The following is a 20,511-nucleotide window of genomic DNA, read 5'->3' as shown; positions in this document are numbered from 1 at the left end:
CAGCTTTAATGAAAGATAATTAGTTAATATGCAAATTTTAGAATGACTGAATCCCTAAGCTTTGCACCATCTAATTAGCATGTAATTTGTATATTATAATACATTTACCATTAAGAAGTGAGGAGTCCAAATGCTACAAAGCTATAGAGAGGAGGAGAACAAGAGTAATTAAAGCATAAGTCCTTTTAGCATTTAAGATTAATTATTGTGTCTCCTGATGTTTTATGGTACAAGAGCATCAACATCATTAATCTTTGAGGACATTAACAAACCAACAAGGAACTTGTGTAAGTTAATCAAAGATCTGGTCACTAATTAGCATTTTTAATTCATCACAATTAACGAGAGTGTCAATTGGATAGGAAATTAAGAAGGCTGCGATAGCTATTCAAGCTACTGCTGTTTGCTTACAATTTCTTTGTAATCCTATTTATTGTGCCTCTAAAAAAAGGAAAATTACATTTATCCTTCTGCTAGAGCTTATTTACTGTAACATATCCAGATAACCAAATATTAAAAACACATTTTGTAACCATAGAACCATAAATGATGCATGTGTGGAGTAAAAAAGCTGGACACACAACAAGGTTTTTGTAGCTACATAAAGACCCACTATGTAGTACAGTTGTAAGCATTCCCTGATGTTAGACTCTAAAACAAAAGCATTGTGAAGCGTATCATTAGCGTAGATGTCTCGATCAATATTTCCACACCAGAGTGGGTGATCTCAAGCTCTGAGCGAACCACCTATTGTTTCCCCTGTTGCATTTCTGGCACATGACCTTGGCTGGGTAAGTTTTAATTTATCCCAGTTTAGAGGGCATTACTGCCAGCTCCACTCCACAACCCAGCTCAGGAGTCATGGGATCACCCCAGGCGAACTGTCTGACAGCACACAATTGCCTTCCACCGGTAAGTACTCTAACACTTCATTAGCATTTAATTGAATTTTGTCTATCAGGAATAATGCTTTTAAGAGTAGAATGCCTCAATGAGAACAGAGTACCCCGTGTACTCCCCAAAGCATCGGTGAGACGACATGATTGGGAGTCGTTGTGTAAATATGTTTTGCGACTTGCCAAAAGTGGTTGTATTTTTGTTTTTTAAAACCATTTTAGTGCATAAAAGCTCTGTCATTTAGGAAATCATTATTTCAGTTATAAATACTACTCAATGTCTCCAGATCAAGAATCACATCAGACAGATATACTGACAGATTCATTATTTAAAACACAATCAAATTCAGATTTTATTCCAAAACCATAAAAGGGGCACACATTTAATCACAGTAAAAACATAGCTTTGCCTTCATTTAAAACAACCATTACAAATAACAGTAATTTATTTAGATTCACTGTTACTTTGTATACAAAACTGGTAACAAATTATTTATTAAATCAAGTAATAAAATACAAACATTGAAATATAACATGACTGTACACTCAAATTTAATAAGTAACCTTTAGCGTTGATCCAGAACAGGGCACCAGCAGTCCTTGACATCATGTGAATTTATATGTGAGATTGTTAAGGAGCATAATAAACCATACATTCATAAATCAATAAATACATTAAAATGGATTACAAAAAATCTGAAAATGTGTAACAACATGCTGTCATATGAATGTCAGTAACGACGAGCTTAAAGCTTAATTACACAAAACAGCTCTTGCTTCATTTTACTCAGATGTCGATTCGGAAATCATTCAAAAGTGATAGTTTCATGTGTCTGTTAAATCTTGCATGCATTTGAAAAGGATATGATTCATAATCCAGGGTCTGAGTCAACACCCCCGTCAATATGAGCTCAGCAGTGTAAACATCTGAAATGAAGACATCATCAAAAAATCATTAGATTGTGCTTGACTGATGGCTGATTGAAATGTGTATGTTACATTTTCCTACTACAGTGGTTTTATATTATACAGTGAGAAATGTAAATGTTGAGATGGGAACTGGGCCTGAATGATATGCCCTCTTACCGATGTTCTTCAGGAAGTACTCTCGACACAGATGGGAGTCATTTTCGCAGGTTATTAAAATGATCTCCGGTAAATTCTAAAACAAACATGAATGACACAAGAGTGTCAGTTATTATTACACAGACAAGACACCAATAGAACAAAGTTATAATTTTCAATCGGCTCTTACATGCACAAAGCATGCTCAGGACATAGTTAATGACAAATTATTTGTTAAAGTAACACCTTACAAATAATTATTATAAACAATAATTATTGTATCTATTAATTATAAACTAACATTCAAAAGTCTGCAATTGGTACATTTTTTAAATGTTTTTGAAAGAAGTCTCTTTTGTGCACCAAAAACAGTAAAAATAATGTAATGAAATATTATTAAAATTTTAATTAATTTCAAATGAATGAATTTCAAATAATGATTTGGTGCTCAAGGAACATTTGTTATTATTATCAATGTTGTTGATAGCAGTTGTGCTGCTTAATATTTCTGTGCAAACTGTGATACTTATTTTTCAGTATTCTTTGATGAATATTTACTTGCAATAGAACTTTCTTTATAACATTACAAATATAATGTGTCCTTGCCAAATAAAATAATCACCTACAATTTCTTAATTTTTCTAAATTACTTTTATTTGTGCACATATTTATATTATGTATTGTATTATATTTTTGTAGTTTTTTTTATGGCAGCCTTTGTGCTAAAGCATTGTTTGGCCACTAGTACATTTATCATTAATGATGTCAATATGATTCTTGATTGCTTAAATGCCATCAGCTTGCGTTGATATTGTCAGTATGTAATTCTGTAATTATTAATGGGTTTAACTATCACTTTTGATTCATTTATTGTGTCCTTGCGGAAAAGTATTACTTTTTCAAAAGCAGAATGTTACTGCCTACAAACTTTTGAACTACAGTGTATATTCAGTATTATATTATTAAGCCTACATATCATAGCAATAAATAAAGTGTAACGCATCCTTGTTTATCTACTGGCATAACTCCCTTTAAATGGTACTTTGAATTCACATTGTGACTCAGAGCAGTTACTCCAATCACCAAACAAAACAAAAAGAGCACCAAACCCAAAGAACAGCTGTGTTGGTGGTAAATAGGTGTTCATTAAGTAAGCTAGTCGAGTCTGACTCAGCATCCTCATCAATACAACAGCCCCACACACCTCTGTATTGGGGATCTGATTAGGGTACCTTGTTTTGCTTGTGCTCCATGATCTTGCGGTAGGAGGGCTGCTTGGACAGCACTTTCCCTCCGGCACTCTCCACTATAACTTTCATTGTGCTGAGGCTCGGACAGATTCCTGGAGTTATATAGAAATACTTCCCCTGTAAAAGAAGAAAGAGACAACTGAACACATGCTTCCTTGTGATATCCAATTAGACCACATGTCAGTGCAGAGATACATAGTTGTTTGGCCTATGTTCTGCACAGTCACATTAACAAGTGATAGAGTGGATGGACTCTAAATATCCCAAAGCTCCTAACCTTGAAGAGTGGAGCCGCATGAGCTCTCTTCAGTGACTCCTCCAGACTGAAACAGAACAGCACCTCTGCCTCTGCATCTCGCAGCATGTAGCTCTGCTCATCTGCAAACACAAAGAGGAACAAATCAAATTAGCATTATGGATGCACAATACAGCTGTATCTACTGATATAATGTTCTCAAAGGGATACTTAAATCACATGTTGTTTCAAACCTGTATGACTTTCTCTTGCACAACATGTTACAGAAAATGCAGAAAAATGTTGGCAACAAGACCGTTTTGGTGAGCAATGCCTTCAAAATGTATGGAGAAAATCTCAAAATATCTTCTTTAAATGTTCCACAGAAAAAAATCATACAGGTTTGGAGCGACATGGGCGTAAATGACACACTTTCATCTTTGGGTGACATATGCCTTTAAATTACAGCCACTGGTGTAATTGAAACATTACTCAAATGCAGATCATATCATGCCCTATTTTGTCCCATTTGTTGTAACATTCTAGATCAGAATTTATGGAAAATACACTACAGGACTGATTTCAAATTTTCAACTTTCGGGTAAAAAAAAAAAAAAAAGCTTTTAAAATACGAGAAAGACATTTTTTACACCAATTTGCACAGAAAGGAAACGAGATAAGGAATAAAATAATTCCCACTTCCTCCTCTTACACTCTTTTGTGTTCTGGCAATTTCATTCTATGTTGTCGGCTGTCTTCTTGCTCATTGGGACAGTGCTCAACCCAGACAAGTGGTCAAATTTCAAACCAGTTTGAAATATTCAAAATCATTTCAAACCTGTCAGAAAAATTTTAAACAAACCTAAAATATTTCAGGGTGACAGGTTGGTCTTCTTGTGACAAGTGTGAGCTTGGCATTGGTGTCAAAAAATTGGCAGCACCAATGAAAATTTCCATTCCAGCACATTCCTAATAGGTATAGAAATGACTTAACACCCAAGCCAGAGATGGGTTGAGATTGCTTGTCCATTTCTATGGAAACTGCTTGTGAACTCAAGAACCAACTATATTCCAATCCATTTTTCATTACATAACATTAATATTTAATTTTTTAATCACAAAACATTTCTTGCTGGAATATGAAGCAAGGCTCCTCCGAGCATCCACAAATCAGTAATAATCGATTGAAACATAAATTAGACTCCACACTGACTCACCCACAAATTTCTGGCTTTTCCAGCTTTCCTCCAGCCATTCTGGAGTGACTATGTGCTTGACTACAGATACGGCAGTGAGGAACTTCACAGTTCTTGTCACTTTGTTAGCAACCAGATGAGTGCACTTCTGAGCGCTGTCAGCCACTTCCCCTCCAAGATCATACAATTTCTGCAGTAAAGGAAAGAGAAAGAGAGATGATAAAGGATGCAGGGAAGGGCGAGCAGAACACCATGAGGGTTACTTACTGAAGCACATCTTAATGGAGCAATATATTTCTCAGTGCTCTCGAACAGTTCAGAGGAAATGAGCTCATGACCATTTTACAGAGCTTTCCAGCAGCCTTGAGAGCTGCCAGCTAGACACAATGTGGACTAGAGACATTTTATGGTACTTCTTAAAAGTAGGTCAGTGTCATTAATTTTTCCACTGTTTACAAAAAGTGTGCATGCGTTTAGTTACCTTTATGTATTGCTGTGCCTGCAGAGGTTCGAAGCCTGTGAAAAGCACGTAAGGTGTGGACTCCGGTGGAAGCTTTTTAGTAGGTGTTGGCAACTCTTCTAACCTGCAAAAGAAGAGAGAGCGTGATTTGTTCAGCATTCTTCCCTGGAAATTTTTCCATATTTTTTTTTATTGTACTTAACACTATTTTTATCTTCTATTTTTTGTATCCTTTTTGTCCCCTATTAAGCCTAAAGTAGGCATAAGCTAGGGTATATGCATGAAGCAAATTTCATCATCACCAGAGCATGCGCATGCAGGTTTCTCTAAGTGCGCTTGCGCTGTACACTCAGCTCACACATGCACCTTTAATGTTTTATAATGCACTTTTTTATGCTACTGTGTGTAAATGGCAAGGTATGCTTGTATGTCCTCCAGGTTTAGTTTTCCTGCCAGGCTGTTGCTGAGAGTAAGAACTTGTTTATATAATAATTAGTCTCACAGTCAAAATTGTTTGGACATTATAGAGACATTGAGACATACTGTACAACAGAAAATTCTAGGGAAAAACTGGATGTGGAAACGGCACAATCTTGATTCTACCTACAGTCCCAACAATCTTTCACTGTTTAACTCACTTGGGCCTCTTGTTGGACGGCTGCGAGCCGACATCAGCCTGTTTCTGTTTCAGCTGCAGACGTAAGCTCTGTGTGAGATGACAACAAAAAAGATGACAGTCTCAACACATACACCTCTGCCCAGACATGCTGTTACATGTGTCTCCGCTGAGGACTTTCACTGCAAGGCTCAAGCATCACAAACGAGAGCAAGCAATCAAGAGTGTGTCCATGTGAGAGCCCACTCACCGCCAAAGTCTCCTGTGAGATCTTCACAGGAATACGCCAAGCACCTGACCGCAAAAATGAGAGCATGTTATGTTCTACCTCTTCAATAGCTTGGAAATCTGGCAGCTATAGCATCGTAATAATTCAAAATTGCATTGCTGTTTGGAAAAAAGCTTACTAAGAAGGTTGTGCACAAGATGAGGGTTGGGTGCCAGCGGTTCAGGCAAATTGAACTGGGAGTATCTGCTGTGCTGGATCTGCCGCAGAGCTTCAAAGTGCCCCAGTAGGATGTCACACAGCCATTGGGCGTTCACACATGGGATCCTCCACTCCTTTGCCTTCTCATATTTCAACCCACTCGGTCTGATGCCATTGAAAGAAAAGAGAGGGCATTGCATTTATAAATAATAAGACTGAGCTTTCAGAAAGATATGAAACAATTAATGTGATTTGTCATGTTTAATATATTTGCTCCATTGTTACAGTAAAAAAAAAAATTAAACTGTCTTAGGAGAGGCATTGTTTAAAAAAATAAAAAGTGCTGATATTTACCACTGAAATAAAAACAACAGTTTATTATACTTCTATAAACTGTCAGTGAGAAAAAAAACTCTAGATTTACTACAGAAAGAAACAGGGAAGGCAAAAAATCTCCAGAACTGAACCAGTTGAAAAATGGCAACAACTGGAGACTGCACTGGTTCTTACTCTTTACAGATGAGTACAGTGTTGCTACGACAAAGATAGCCTGTGTATCGGGCTCCTGCTAGATAGGCCATGAGCTTCAAATCATCACGATCACTGTCCACGAATCCAGTCACAGAAATTATCTGTTACAACAAAAAGTAAACAATATCAGATAATGGCACTAAATTTCATGTATACACCGCTCAAATGTACTGTATGATAAACTGAATAACAGCACATGTTTGGGTATTCATTTCCAGATTCAATTTAACACACTAAAAAGTGCGAACGTGTGTCTTAGATGTAAATTTTATTATAATTATCAATAATACTTGAGTATTATTTAAAATAATATGATTCTTTAAAATCAGGTCATTTTTTATTATTTTTTAAAAAAGAATAATAAAATATTAGGATTAATTAAAATCATGTCCTGATTTTAAATAATCATAATATTTTAAGAGTTTTAATTTCATTTCAACAACAGCAATAGCAATTACCATTCATCCTATGACAAGCAGGTATAGATTAAAAGTAAAAGATTATTCTTATGAAAATGAATTCTGTTCAAATGAACGCTGACAATTTTGATATTTTTTACCCAGCCCTAACTTAATATGATGTTGAACTACAGCCACTGAACAGAAAGTACTGGTTCTTACATGCTGCGAGCACGGCTTGGCCCCTGGAGGGAAGCTGAAAGGAAGATGAAGGGTTCTGTGAGGGGGAACCATCCTCTTCTTCTTGAGAACAGTGTTAAGCCAGTGAGCCGTCACACAACGTTTTCCCTCTCTCAGCGCCTGGCACAGGAAAAACAGTTTAATAACAGATCATTAGTAAATGTCACGACTGAGAGTAGCCTAAAAAAGCAGACATATCATTCAGGACGTTTTCCCACCAATTAAACCACTATGCATTTGAACAGACAGTAAAGATAATGTATAATGTATGCTTCTTTTCAAAACAAGCTTTTATGTTTACCTGGACATAGGTATTGCTGGCTTGACTCTCACAAAGTAAATGAGTGCAACGGCTGAGAGCAGAGTCCACAGTCCCTCCATTTGCTTGAATGATCTGTGTGCAAAATAGCAATGTCTTATTTGCATTCTGCCAGAAAAAAGGGATGTTCAAGTGAGAGGTGAATTTCAAAGATGTACCTTTCAACTGATATTCTTACCATTTCATAATGTGATTAGGAATGTTCATTTCGATTATTTTTCCTAACCGACAACTGACGCTCCGATTATTAACCGTTAACCGACAAGATTATTTTAAATTAGAATTTAATTAAATTAGAAAGGATAAGTGTCAGTGACCCGTTCAAAATATTAATATGGTAACACTTTACAATAAGGTTCATTAGTTAACGTTAGTTAACTACATTAGTTAACATGAACTAAGAATGAACAATAATTCTACAGCATTTATTAATCTTAGTTAATGTCAGCATTTACTAATGCATTATTAAAATCACAAGTTTTGTTTGTTAACATTAGTTAATGCACGGTGAACAAACAATGAACGACTGTATTTTTATTAACATTAAAGATTAATAAAGAGTGCAATAAATGTAGAGTTCATTGTTCGTTCATGTTAATTAATGTAATGTAAACAAATGCACCTTATTGTAAAGTGTTAAAATTAACATTTGTTTTCTGGGGATTCATTTTACGAGCGCAAAAAGTTGCAAACAGCAGAGCATGAGGATTCACATACAGTGCACTCCATAAGTATTGGAGGGCACTGTATGTGAAAAACAGTAAAGACAAAATTGCTCTGTTGGCTGTGGAGTCAAGACATTTGCAAATATGATTAAAAGATGAATATGAGACAAAACTACAGAATGTCACATTTTATTATTAGCCGTTTCAACACATACATGTTTTACCAAATAAAAAGAACAGCACTTTTAGAGTTCATCCCACTCATTGATGTGAGCATAAGTATTGGGACAGTTGAACATAAGGCAGATATAAAAGATTAAAAGCTATTATTTAGTTGCAGATCCCTTGCGCACAATCACAGCAGTGAGTCTGTGACCCATAGATATCACCAGACTCTTGGTCTCATCCTTTGAAATACTTTTCCCAGCCTTTAATGCAGCCAATTCCAATTGTTGCTTGTTTTGGGGAGTTTCTGCCTTTACTCTCCTCTTCAGCTGGTGAAATTCATGTTCAATCGGATTTAAATCTGGAGATTGACTTGGGCAATCTAAGACTTTCCATTTCTTTTCCCTTATAAATTCCTTGACTGAATTGGCAGGGTGTTTTGGGTCATTGTCCTGATGCAATATGAAGCACTTCCCAATGAATCTGGTGGCATTTTCTTGAATATTGGTAGGCAAGATGGTTTTGTACCCTTCCAAATTCATTCTGCTACTGTCATCATACATTAAGTCATCAGTAAAGTTGAGAGGGCCTGTTCCAGAGGCAGCCATGCATGCCCGTACCATGACACCACCTCCACCATGCTTTACAGATGAGGCTGTATGCTTGGGATCATTTGCAGTTCCCTTTTTTCTCCACATTTTTGCTTTCCCATCACTTAGATAAAGGTTCAACTTTGTCTCTTTGGTCCATAAACACAGCTCCAAAACTCTTCTGGCTCACCTTTGTGCTTTTTTGCTAACTCTAATCTTGCCTTTCTATTTTTGGTGCTGGTCAGAGGTTTGCATCTTGCTGTGTAGCATCTGTAATTCTGTGTCAAAGTCTCCTGAGGACAGTAGATTGTCAGAGCATCACCTTAGCTTTCTGGAAGTTGTTAGTGATTTTACAGACACGTCTTTTAGGATTCATTTTCACAGCTTTTGTGATTTGTCTGTCATCAACTACTGTTGTTTTCTCAGCCGATCAGGTCGTTGTCAGTTGCTGGTTCCTCTTTTCTTTTAGCATCCAAATTGCTTGCTTTTCTCTCAAAGTCAGCTCCCTCATCTTCATCCTGGTTTGTGTGTGTCATCATCGAATGCAAGATTCAGAATGCAGAAGTAATGGATATAACTGATACGAAACATTCCCTGCTTTTAATATCTGAAGAATTAATGCAACAGGACACAGCTGATTACTTAGCAATTGTCCCAATACTTATGCTCACATCAGATAGAGGGATGAAACTCTAAAAGTGCTGAACTTCTTAGCTGGTAAAACATGTATGTGTTGAATCACCCAATAATAAAATGTTATATATATATATATATAGAGAGAGAGAGAGAGAGCGAGAGCGAGAATAAACAGGCCTACACGAGAAACATTTTTACTTAATAAATTAAGAAAACGAAAGAAAAACTGTGCAACAAGTAGCCTAGTATGCAGAGTTTTGGTTCATTTTTGTGTTGTGCGAAAGGAAACAAAGACGGCAGAAAGCGGCATCCTATTTTTCTTTAGGCCTATTTTACAAAAGCACAAAGATTTGTTTTTGTTTTTATTATGGTTTTATTATGAATGTACACAATTAAAAGGGGGGTGTGCCTGAAGCATGAATCCGTATTCAGAAAGGCACATAAAACAAATAGCAAATTGCCTGTTACATACATAAAATTTCGCATACCACATAAACAGAGCAAGGAGAGATGACTGGCAACGATGGCGAATGATTTACAGATCCTGAGCACCAATGACAATCTAATCTTGTAAAATGTGTGGTAAGTACTGCCGCTCCATAGTGTAAACAGAGTACGTGCGATCGCGAATCTCGAAAGTGAAAGTGAAACAAAAAAGCGATCATGCATTCAAAAGCAGTTCAATGCCAGGCATAATAGCAGCTCCCTCATGCCCACAGTTCTATATACAGTATAATTACCCAATGATATAACTGCGAGAGAAAGTTTTGAAAAAACATTTCCTCCCATCTCGCATTTATTCCCTTTAGGGGTTCCGTCATTTTCTTTCCGAACATGGTATTGGGATGCAGCGGATTGCAGGGGCGTATGGGGGGGCTGGATCACGATGTCGGCTCAACATAGTGATGTCTATCTGCCATCGGTGATGGACGATGGCATCGTCTATCGGCCCAACCCTACTTGACAATGCAGCCTGTTCATTATCATAATAAAATACAGTCAGTCAAACACACTACTCAGTTTAAATATGTAGTAAAATCTGTGCCGTTAAGCATTATCACCGTAGCACCGTGATGTTGTGCAAAACATTGTTTTACGTGATTTTTTTTTTTTACGTGTGGATTGAAACGTCTTCTAACTGGATCGTTGCTGCACTGTTTCTGCTGCTTTCTGCATCAGTGTTGATGAGAATAACAGCTCTGATTTATTTGGCTTTAAACTTTAAATTAAAGAGACGTGATGTGTACTGGAGAACTCTGCGCTGAACTCGAGTGCTTCTTACTGGATTTCACAGCGTTGTTTAGCACGTGATCGTGACTAGTCACTGTAAGAAATGCATACGCGCTAAGCTCGCGCTAAGCTGTTTTCTTTTGAGGAGAGCGGATAAAAGGTCAGTGTGGTGAACAGTTCAAACGAGTACCGCACGTCTGCGGCGCATTACCGCTCCACGGCCACCGGAGCTGATCGTAGCTACTCAGTCAATACTGGTGTTTATAACAGCAGTGCCGTAGCCCACAACTCATGCTTATCACATCGGTCACATCACATTTCCTAACTGGGTGTCTACACTAGACGCGAGCGGCGCTGTGTGACAAAATACAATAGAACCCATTATAATCAGTGATGTTGTCTACACTGGGTATGGTGACAAATCCCCGAAAGTAAACTGATGCCGCGTTCTATTTTTGACGTACTGACACAAAGTTCAAATTATTTTCAATGGTCGCTTGGTCGCATCCGGCGTAGACACGGTGTGTCAGCATAGTTTGTCAGTACAGTCAGTAATGTAGCAGATTGAAAAGTTAGTATCTTTCTGCAGCCCAATAGACGGCAATGCAGTGGTGGCTTGAGCCTGTTGAATTTACATTTACATTTAGCAGACGCTTTTATCCAAAGCGACTTACATTGCATTCAAGTTACAGTTTTGACATTTTATCAGCTCTTGCTTTCCCTGGGAATCGAACCCATGACCTTGGCGTTGCTAGTGCCATGCTCTACTATTTGAGCTACAGGAAAACTGGTGAATGGTGATTTAACGCTACGTTGTCACCTAATTAGAGACTCAATGCTATAAAGTAAATAAACAATGTCCCCATCTTTTACTTTCACAATGAGCGTATCAAACTCGTTTGCTACATTAGTAGGGCCCTGTGATTTCCGTGAAGTGGAAAACGCAGATGGAATTGTGAAATCCAGTCATGAAAACGGTATTTACTGTATAACGTGGAATTTCATGGAATTTATCATATTTTTGATGAATAAATAAATAAACCGGTCAGTACACTTAAATCAAAATCGCGATATAGACTGGTGTCTGTGAATATTAAACTGCAAAAAGACTATTTAATAGGGGTGGAACGATACATGTATTCATACCGAACCGTCACGGTACGGACATCTCAGTTCGGTGCATGAGACCTTACAATGAATACAGGCAATACCCCCCCCCCCCACCCCCCACCCCCCAATCCAAAAGGGGGTGTCCGCAGTAATGCAATGCTGTTTGATAACCGCCAACAGAAGAACAGCAAATGCCATGAGTTGCACACTTGAAAACAAAGCCCCCAGACAGTGACCATGTGCCGATTCTGAATGCGTCTCTCACATAGACTGACAAAGGAGTATACTTTAAAAGCTTGCGCACTCAACTGTTTGCGAAATGGAGCTTTGTGCTCGTGTATCCTACCCCTTTCATTCGGCACAAATCCAAATATTCCATAATACATTTCCATATTTGCAATGTAATGTATCTGAATGCTAAACTTATTTATTATGTAAATTATAGGCTTTGTACTTCAGTCGCGTTCCAATGGTGACAGAGTGCTGATGTTTGGTTCACAGTATTTTATTTTGATAAAGTATCAACTGCGCTGTCAATTTAGCAATGCTGGAACTGATACGTTTTTTGTGTGTGTGCGCGCACTCCGGCACGATCACTTCAACGGTTTCCTTATACTAGCACAAAAATTAACTGAAACTCAGCATATATAGGCTACGTTACGTGTCGCACTGTTCTTTTCCCTTGTTTATCTGTAAACTAAATCAATATACTTCAAGAATTTATTCCTTGTATGCATATGTACTGCAGATTTTATATATTTAACAATGTAATAATATTTAGAATTTAATTTAATATTTTTTAATATTAATATTTTTTCATTTGTACTCAAATTACTCTGTTAAAAATAAATAAAAAGAAACTTAGATTTTTTTTCCCTGTTGTACCGAAATCGTATCAAACCGTGACCCCCGAACCGAGGTACGTACTGATCCATGACATCTGTGTACCGTTCCACCCCTACTATTTAAATACGAATCCTCATGTTCTGCATGTTCATTTGATTACCAGAAAATACACAACACAGAACTTGTGAAAAAATATCATTCATTATTATTATTCATTAATTTTAGATGTTTACATTTGGAAAAGCTGTGCTTCCTGCATAAACCTGCCCCTGTTGGTACACAGTTACCTTGTTTATTTTCTCAATTCGAGTTATATATATTTTGTTCTATTTGTGTTTAAGTTATTAATAATAAGTGAAGTGAAGTTTACTGTTAAGTGCACTGATGTCAGACTCACTTTGAATAATAAAGTTTGTTAAATTGTTAAATACACATAGGCCTATGTTCGTCACATCATTATAAGTGTTTGTTCACCACATTTGAGTTATCATTGCAAAAAATGTGTATGTATAGATAGTCTGTGTATATATTGTATTCTATATACAGTACCAGTTAGAGGTAGGCGATATATATCGTCTGCGATATCATAATAAATCTGCTGTTTTAACGATGTGCAATTTGACAATATCGAGTATTTTACGGAGTGCACGCTTACATTATCCTACGTGGTGATGAAGCGGGTTAAACAGTGCACGTTCGCATTTAGATTTAGATTCAGTCTATTAAAATGAATTAAGAATGATCGCAAAATTCAAGATATGGGGGCAGAAAATGTATATATTTATGTTTCATGCCGTTTTTCTTCAAAGATAAGCATGATTACAAATGTGATATTGATTTTATACAACAGTTCAATAAACAATAAAAGTTAATATTAAGAGACTTAAGTTTTAGACACCATATTGCCTGTTTTTGCTCCATTTCGCCGACAAAAAATTATTCCAAACAGCTACAGCACTGTTTTGCGTCTCTGAGCAACATGACAGTGCTTAGTTCCTGAATCAATCAACCGTTAAATGATTTGGTTCAGTCGCAATGACTCGCTTATTAACAGTGACTTTCTGCCACCTGCTGGTGGTTTCTATTTTCATTTTTAAAATAATTTTAAATATCAGTATTCAATGTTTTGTTTAAAATGTCAAAAAATTATGCATTTGTAACTGGTTAAAGCACTCCATGTCCATCTGAGCTGCATTAACAATGTGTAAATACATCTAAATGCCACTTCAGATGCAACTTCTGCAAAGATTAATTTTGATGATATTGGTTTCATTTGTTGGATAACAGCCTAAATGTGTATTATCTTAATTGACTGATTAAATGTAACAATTTGACTCAAAAGATGTACACCTTTAGAAAAAAACTGCTTTATGAAAGGTAAAAATCTATTTAAACTTAAATGAAAAGATGAATTAATCACTGATGTGAACTGACCACACAGAATATGAAGAATATCAAAAACTGCAGCTGTCCACGGTAGTCAGATATCAGCACAATAACACATTCTGCAAAATATAGTCTAATTATTGTTATCGAAAAAAATCCAAAAAAATATAGAAATATCTTTTTTTTTTCAATATCGCACACCTCTAGTACCAGTCAAAAGTTTGGACACGCGAATAGGAAGCATGTCCAAACTTTTGTCTATACTGTACTATAATATAACCTACACAAAGAATATCGGCCGATATATCGATATCAGTCTTTTTTACTCCATAATATCGGTATCCCCAAAAAAAACATATCAGTCAGGCTCTAGTCTTAAAGTACAAGTATGGAAAAAAACTACATATTTTGGAGTGACTAATTCAGTATTGTCTGATGTGCGGTGGAGTCACTTACCCTTTTCCATGTGGCCAGTAACTGTTTATCAGCCATCTGTTCTGGATAATCTGCAATTGCAAAGATACAGCCAACCAGGAATCCCTCTTCAGGGACTGAAAAAAAAAAGCATGATGTTAAATTCCCCTGCCATATTGTCAATCCATTCAGTAGAAATCACTGTTCCAGTTAGCTAAAATGTGAGACTCCACATACATCTCAATAACAAAGACAAACTATTTCTATTGTGCACTCCTGTGTGTTATCGCAAAGCAACAGCCACTGTACTTACTGTCTTGGCCAGGCTCGTGCCCAAACAGTTGGTGTAGCTGTGCAGGCATCAATAGAGGCTGCAGCATGGTCTGGGTCTGATGTGGAGTAACCTGCTGGTTCTGATGTTGTAGAGACTGCTGGTTCTGCAGATGCTGCTGTTGCATTTGCTGCTGTTGTTGCAGCTGTTGCATGTGTTGCTGTTGGAGTTGCTGTTGTAAGAAATGTTGTTGCTGCTGCTGCAAATGCTGTTGGTGCATCTGCTGCTGGTTTTGCTGCTGTTGTTGTTGTTGCTGCTGCTGCTGCTGTTGTTGTTGTTGCTGCTGCTGCTGCTGTTGTTGCTGCTGTTGTTGTTGCTGCTGCTGCTGCTGTTGTTGTTGTAACTGCAACTGGAGCCTATGCTGCTGTTGTAACTGCTGCATCTGTTGCTGCAATGCATGTTGCTGCTGCAAGGGTGGCCTTGGGAGCTGCTGTGGTCGCATTTGTTGCTGTGGGAATGTATGTTGTTGTTGTTGTTGCTGTTGTTGTTGTTGCTGTTGTTGTTGTTGCTGTTGCTGCTGCTGCTGTGCATACATCTGTTGATGCATCTGCTGCTGTAAGAACTGATGGGACTGCTGAGCCATTTGGGGGAAGCCTTGCTGCGGCGGCTGCGGTGGCTGCTGCTGCTGTTGCTGCGGTTGCTGTTGCTGCGGTTGCTGCTGCTGCTGATGGTGGTGCATCTGCATGACCTGGGGTAGCATCATAGGATGCTGTTGTGCCATCTGTTGCGGGTGCTGCTGTTGCTGTTGTGGTAGCTGATGTGACTGTTGCTGCTGTATTAACTGCTGCTGTGCTTCAGGTGGTAGTTGCTGCTGGGTCTTAACGGAATTAAACAGAAGCTGGTTGGGAACACCAGGCTGGGCTTGATTTCCCAGGTGCTCCACCACACCTTTAGAGGAGGCTGAAAGACTCTGAAGGATCTGAAATTACAGAATTATTATTATTTTTTTTAATTCAGCTTTGCAATGACAGGAATAAACTTCATTTTAAAATGTATTAAAACAGAAAAAAAGTTACTTTAAACTGTAATAATATTTCACAATATTTTTTTTACTGTATTTCTAAACAAATAAATGAAACTTCAAAAACTTATTTCAAATATTTAAAAAAATTACCATCCCCAAACTTTTGAACAGTAGAGTACAAAGCAGAATTTCTAGAAGTGGACATCTCTATTGTCACACGTTACAACTAGCCATAGAACCAGCCTTAATAATAAATTGATAAGTAATAAACTGATAAATTGAAAATTTCTACTTCTATGTAAATTACATTCTAGTATTGTCAAAAGTACCGACCGTGATACCACTAGGTACTGAAATTTTAAAAACATCCATTTCCCGCTAAGATTTGAGCGCTGTTGAGCAGATTCCTACACTGATTGGTAATTGTGTTCACGCACACAACAGAAAAGACTGTGATTGGCTACAGAAGCACACGGGAGCGTTTGAAAGCTGCGTCCACTGATAAGACGCGGCTTTCAAACGCTCCCGTGTGATTCTGTGTGAGCGCTCGGTGAAGAGCGTGAAGGGATTATCACTGTAGACAATCACAGTCATCTGTAGAGGGCGTGAACACTATGACAATCAGTGTGTAAGAATCTGCTCAACAGCGCTCAAATCTTAGCAGGACATGGATGTTTTTAAAATTTCAGTACTAAACAGCATCACGGTCGGTACTTTTGACAACACTACTACATTCAAAACCAAGCTTCTTACGTGTGCCACATTGGAGGGTCGCGAGGCCTGTTGCGTGTCTGTGTTGTTAGTAATGTTCCTCAGAGTCCTAGCAGCTGGATTCCAACTACCCATGACATCGGATCTCTCCACCCCTAGAGGCACACCTCCACCTGCGCCGACCAGCCGAGCATCTGGCGTTCCAAAGCCTCCAGGTACAGGTGGGACATTTGCACAGAGATTGATCAAACCGGTTTCTTTGCCAGGTTGTAGTCGACGCTTGGCGGGACCAGGCTGTGGCACCTCAGCTGGGGTCCAGTTCAAGTTACGGTCCTCCTTCTCTGGGGACGAGTCATCAGAGTCATCGAACATCAACTCTGATTTGCGCTCATGTTTTGATGAGGGTGAACGACTACGCCTGCCTACTGGGGAAGCATCGCGGGATGATGTAGGGCTGGACCGCCGGCTGTGAGGTGAGCGTCTGTCACTGTAGCTGCCTTCAGAACGTGAGCTCATTTCATACTCGCTGCCTTCCTCTTCTGGTGCCTCATATACTGTAAGACGTGGGTGATACAGAGTCTCATCCTTCCTGTTCTTTTCTTTTACAGAGTCCAAAATCCATTCCGGAGTTACTATTTTAATGTTGCTATGCCGCAAAGCACATTCATACTTGGCCTGGAAAAGAAAGAAAAACCCACATTAGAAACAAATTACACTAATCAAAACTAAACACTAAACAAAAACTGCAATATTGTGCAGTGCGATTATCATATCACAATGGTTGCAATTTAATTAAATAAATTATATGCACTGTGGTTCACAGAAAAATTCTGCTCCAGATTAAATCATTTCTGCATGTGCAGCAAGTTTGGGTTGCTTATAATGTGCATTTGGGAACGCAAAACTCGCCAACCATCTTTCCAAACTTGTAAAGAGAAGCTCTTATAAATTGACTGTTGTCAACAAAAGAGAAGCTTTAAGTGCTTCATGCTGTCTTCTGCCAAAATAAAAATAAAATAGTTATACTGTAAAATAAAATAATTATTTTATATTATACGTTCAATTTTATTTTACAGTGAAACATTAAAAAAAGTAATATTACACATTTTGCTTTATATTAATACTATTTTAATTTTACTATTATTATATAATCATATAGCTATAAAAACATTTTTGGCCAAAATGTGCAGACCTACAAACAAACAAAAACACAGCAAACCTGGAGCATTTATTAATAATAATAATAATAATAATATTTTTTAAAATTATTATTATTATTTAAATCCCAAACAACAATAATCTGAAAATGTATCTGAAAAATTGAAGCCTTACATTACAGCATGAGAGTGATAATATATTTTTTGTTTGATAGATACATTAATGCATGCTGAAAAATCCACAACTTCATCACTGATCACTGCAGTGATTATATATTTTCATGATATTTGTTGAAGTACACAAGGATTCAAGGATTCAGGATCTCAATATTATGAGTTAAATCAGAAAGGTTTCTGCGTGGTCAATAGATAAAACCAATTACATTTGTTTGGTTACTAAGAGTAACCTATAAAAGGCAGGCTTTGAAAACCTAGACGGTTAAGATGGTGGGTTATAAAACTGACCCTTTTTTCAATACAGCACTCAGACCTCAAAAACAGACCCAATAAAATAAAGCCAGCAATCCAGTTCCATCCCTCAATTGATCCAATAGCAAACAACCCACAGACATAAACCAAGACTGAGTCTTCCAGATAGCAGCTGTTAAAGGCACTCTATTAGTCGTAAACTTTAACTGAGCCGCTGGATCTCACACACCTCTCCCACTTTACTTTGGAGAGAGAGTGGAGCATAAGGCTTTGCATTGATGTACCATGCCTTATTGTGCACCATGCATTCAGTATTAGTTTAAACACAACAGCCTAACCAGGCTGACATCTAACTACCATTAGTAAACATTGATTATATGCATTAAAACAGACATGTGCTTACCCCCTTTGGTTCGGGCACAACCAGATGTGTGCACTTCTTGTTGAAGTGGAGCTGACAGTCTCCTCCATAGAATGTTACAAAGGCCCAAAATGTGTTGAGATCCTCTGACAACTGTAAAAATGACAAGACTGGTAAATCCTAAAATCAATCCTGCTGCCTGACAATGACAGATGACATTATGCAGATTTGAATGAATTGGCAGAATATGCAGGCGCAACTTACATGTGGCAGACAAGCTGTAACACCAAAGAACACTTGTCCTGACTCTGGGGAAAATCCTGTAACTCTGATTGATTACCAGTCAAGATAAGTAAACATCTAAACAGCATGCTATTCATCTTTAACAAGTCATCAGTTACAAAATTGCATTAAGTTGATGCATGACATGTCGTGTACAAAAACGGCATCACAACTGTGGCCTTTCAAACCCATTAATCATGGAAGGATACGGCAGCAGGTCTCCACATTTGACAGACAGGATCACCCAGCTCGGCTGAAACAGAAAGCATTGTGAATGTTCAACATTGCAGCACATTTCCAGTAGTAACAGTAAGTGATCACATCTAATACAATCAGGAGATCAATCTAAATTATTGCATTTTAATATTGTGGGTGTATAACCAGTGCAATATTATGTGCGTTTACCTTCACAACAGGCAAGTCAAAGACTTCTCTGGATTCCCCGACCTCTGGATTGTCCCCATCTTCTGCTATAATATGGGTGGCGAGGGCATTGTAAGATACTTCTTTTCCTTTTCCAGCTTTCAGAAGTTGCACAACCTATCAGCAAATGTCAGGGATTGATCATTCAAATTCATCAGTTAAATAACAGTCAATTTATAAAACAAAGCATTTCTGTTTGCTGCTAGATCTTAAATCGGTGTACCAGGAACTATATACAAATCATGCTAAAATGTATTCTAAATATAAATGAAAACTACACAAATCCCAAGATCCATAATGTAGCCAAAAGACACTATCATAAACAGAACGGAGGGCTACATATGCTAACGTTATTTCATTTGTTCGACTTCCTATTTAAGATACAAGCTATCGTTGGCAAAAATTGTTTACACACACTTAAGGGGCAGGATCAGCCACACAGTCGCAAATAAATCGCTAAAACAACTCAAAGATGAGCACAACGTGAGCAGCGTCGCATTGTTGTCACTGACAATGGCTAACATACTGAAGACAGCTCTTTCGCTAACAGCAGATAAAGCCACCAGACATACGAAAGGGGGCGACTTGAATAAATAAAGCCTATTGTATTTAAGAATAACATTAAATACAATTTGTCCATAGGTATCCTCTAGGTTTCACCATGTTATGAGAGTTGCTGTGGGTTAGCCTTCATGCTAACACCAGTCAGTATCCAGTATTAGCCAAAAGGCTAAATGAATAGCCTATTACTGTTAAATGTACCTTCTGATCAATGTCTCCCACCACATAGAACTTCACGTCCTTGAAAAGCTCTTCCGGTACTTTTAAGTCGTCTTCCGACATTGTTTTAACTAGTTTAATTAATTTTACAGCAGAAAGTAAGCATTATGTTGCTGTCAGATTAGCGTACAACCGGCCTCAAAGGAAAAGGGTACAGAAGCGCCAAAGAGGATTCGGCGGGCTCCGGACCCTTACATGTCTTTCGTGGGGGGAGATCAATATCTTAACGCAACTACGCCAGGTGAAAACATAATATACAAGCATAACATTATAAATTATTTAATCAGAACTCATTATTTTATTTTTCGTATCATTTTTCGACTTCAATTATGCAGTTTTATTAAACGAAATATACTGCTTTTTTCATAACACCCCTATATTTGTGCAATATGTCATTT

The 20,511-nt window shown here is 37.7% G+C and overlaps 1 protein-coding gene across 1 annotated transcript; it reads right to left on the bottom strand.

Annotated features, from left to right (window-relative positions):
* Positions 1-1,208: 1,208 nt before the first annotated feature.
* LOC306881068 (PAX-interacting protein 1-like) lies at positions 1,209-20,277 on the bottom strand. Its single transcript, XM_079434968.1, has 21 exons — positions 20,096-20,277; positions 19,316-19,450; positions 19,120-19,163; positions 18,893-18,956; positions 18,671-18,781; positions 16,724-17,356; positions 14,989-15,925; positions 14,718-14,812; positions 7,616-7,708; positions 7,297-7,434; positions 6,656-6,777; positions 6,126-6,310; positions 5,969-6,012; positions 5,741-5,808; positions 5,124-5,226; positions 4,664-4,832; positions 3,489-3,589; positions 3,194-3,328; positions 1,983-2,058; positions 1,763-1,823; positions 1,209-1,518 (listed from the first exon to the last, which is right to left on the bottom strand). The coding sequence occupies exons 1-21, from the start codon at positions 20,174-20,176 to the stop codon at positions 1,503-1,505; spliced, it is 3,411 nt and encodes a 1,136-aa protein (XP_079291094.1). The 5' UTR covers positions 20,177-20,277; the 3' UTR covers positions 1,209-1,502.
* Between the last annotated feature and the right edge of the window lie 234 nt (positions 20,278-20,511).

The sequence above is a fragment of the Barbus barbus genome (assembly GCF_936440315.1).
Source record: "Barbus barbus genome assembly, chromosome: 15".
Taxonomy (NCBI): Eukaryota; Metazoa; Chordata; class Actinopteri; order Cypriniformes; family Cyprinidae; genus Barbus; species Barbus barbus.
This window is presented reverse-complemented; position numbering and strand designations above follow the sequence as displayed.

What these genes read in the sequence shown, in the direction of transcription:
- LOC306881068 (XM_079434968.1), bottom strand. Translation starts at nt 20,176, where the DNA reads ATGTCGGAAGACGACTTAAAAGTACCGGAAGAGCTTTTCAAGGACGTG. An exon ending in CCAAGCCGTGCTCGCAGCAT is followed by an intron (nt 6,778 to 7,296) that starts GTAAGAACCAGT and finishes TTGTTGTAACAG; the next exon opens with ATAATTTCTGTGACTGGATT. An exon ending in AGGCACAGCAATACATAAAG is followed by an intron (nt 4,833 to 5,123) that starts GTAACTAAACGC and finishes CCTTTACTGCAG; the next exon opens with AAATTGTATGATCTTGGAGG.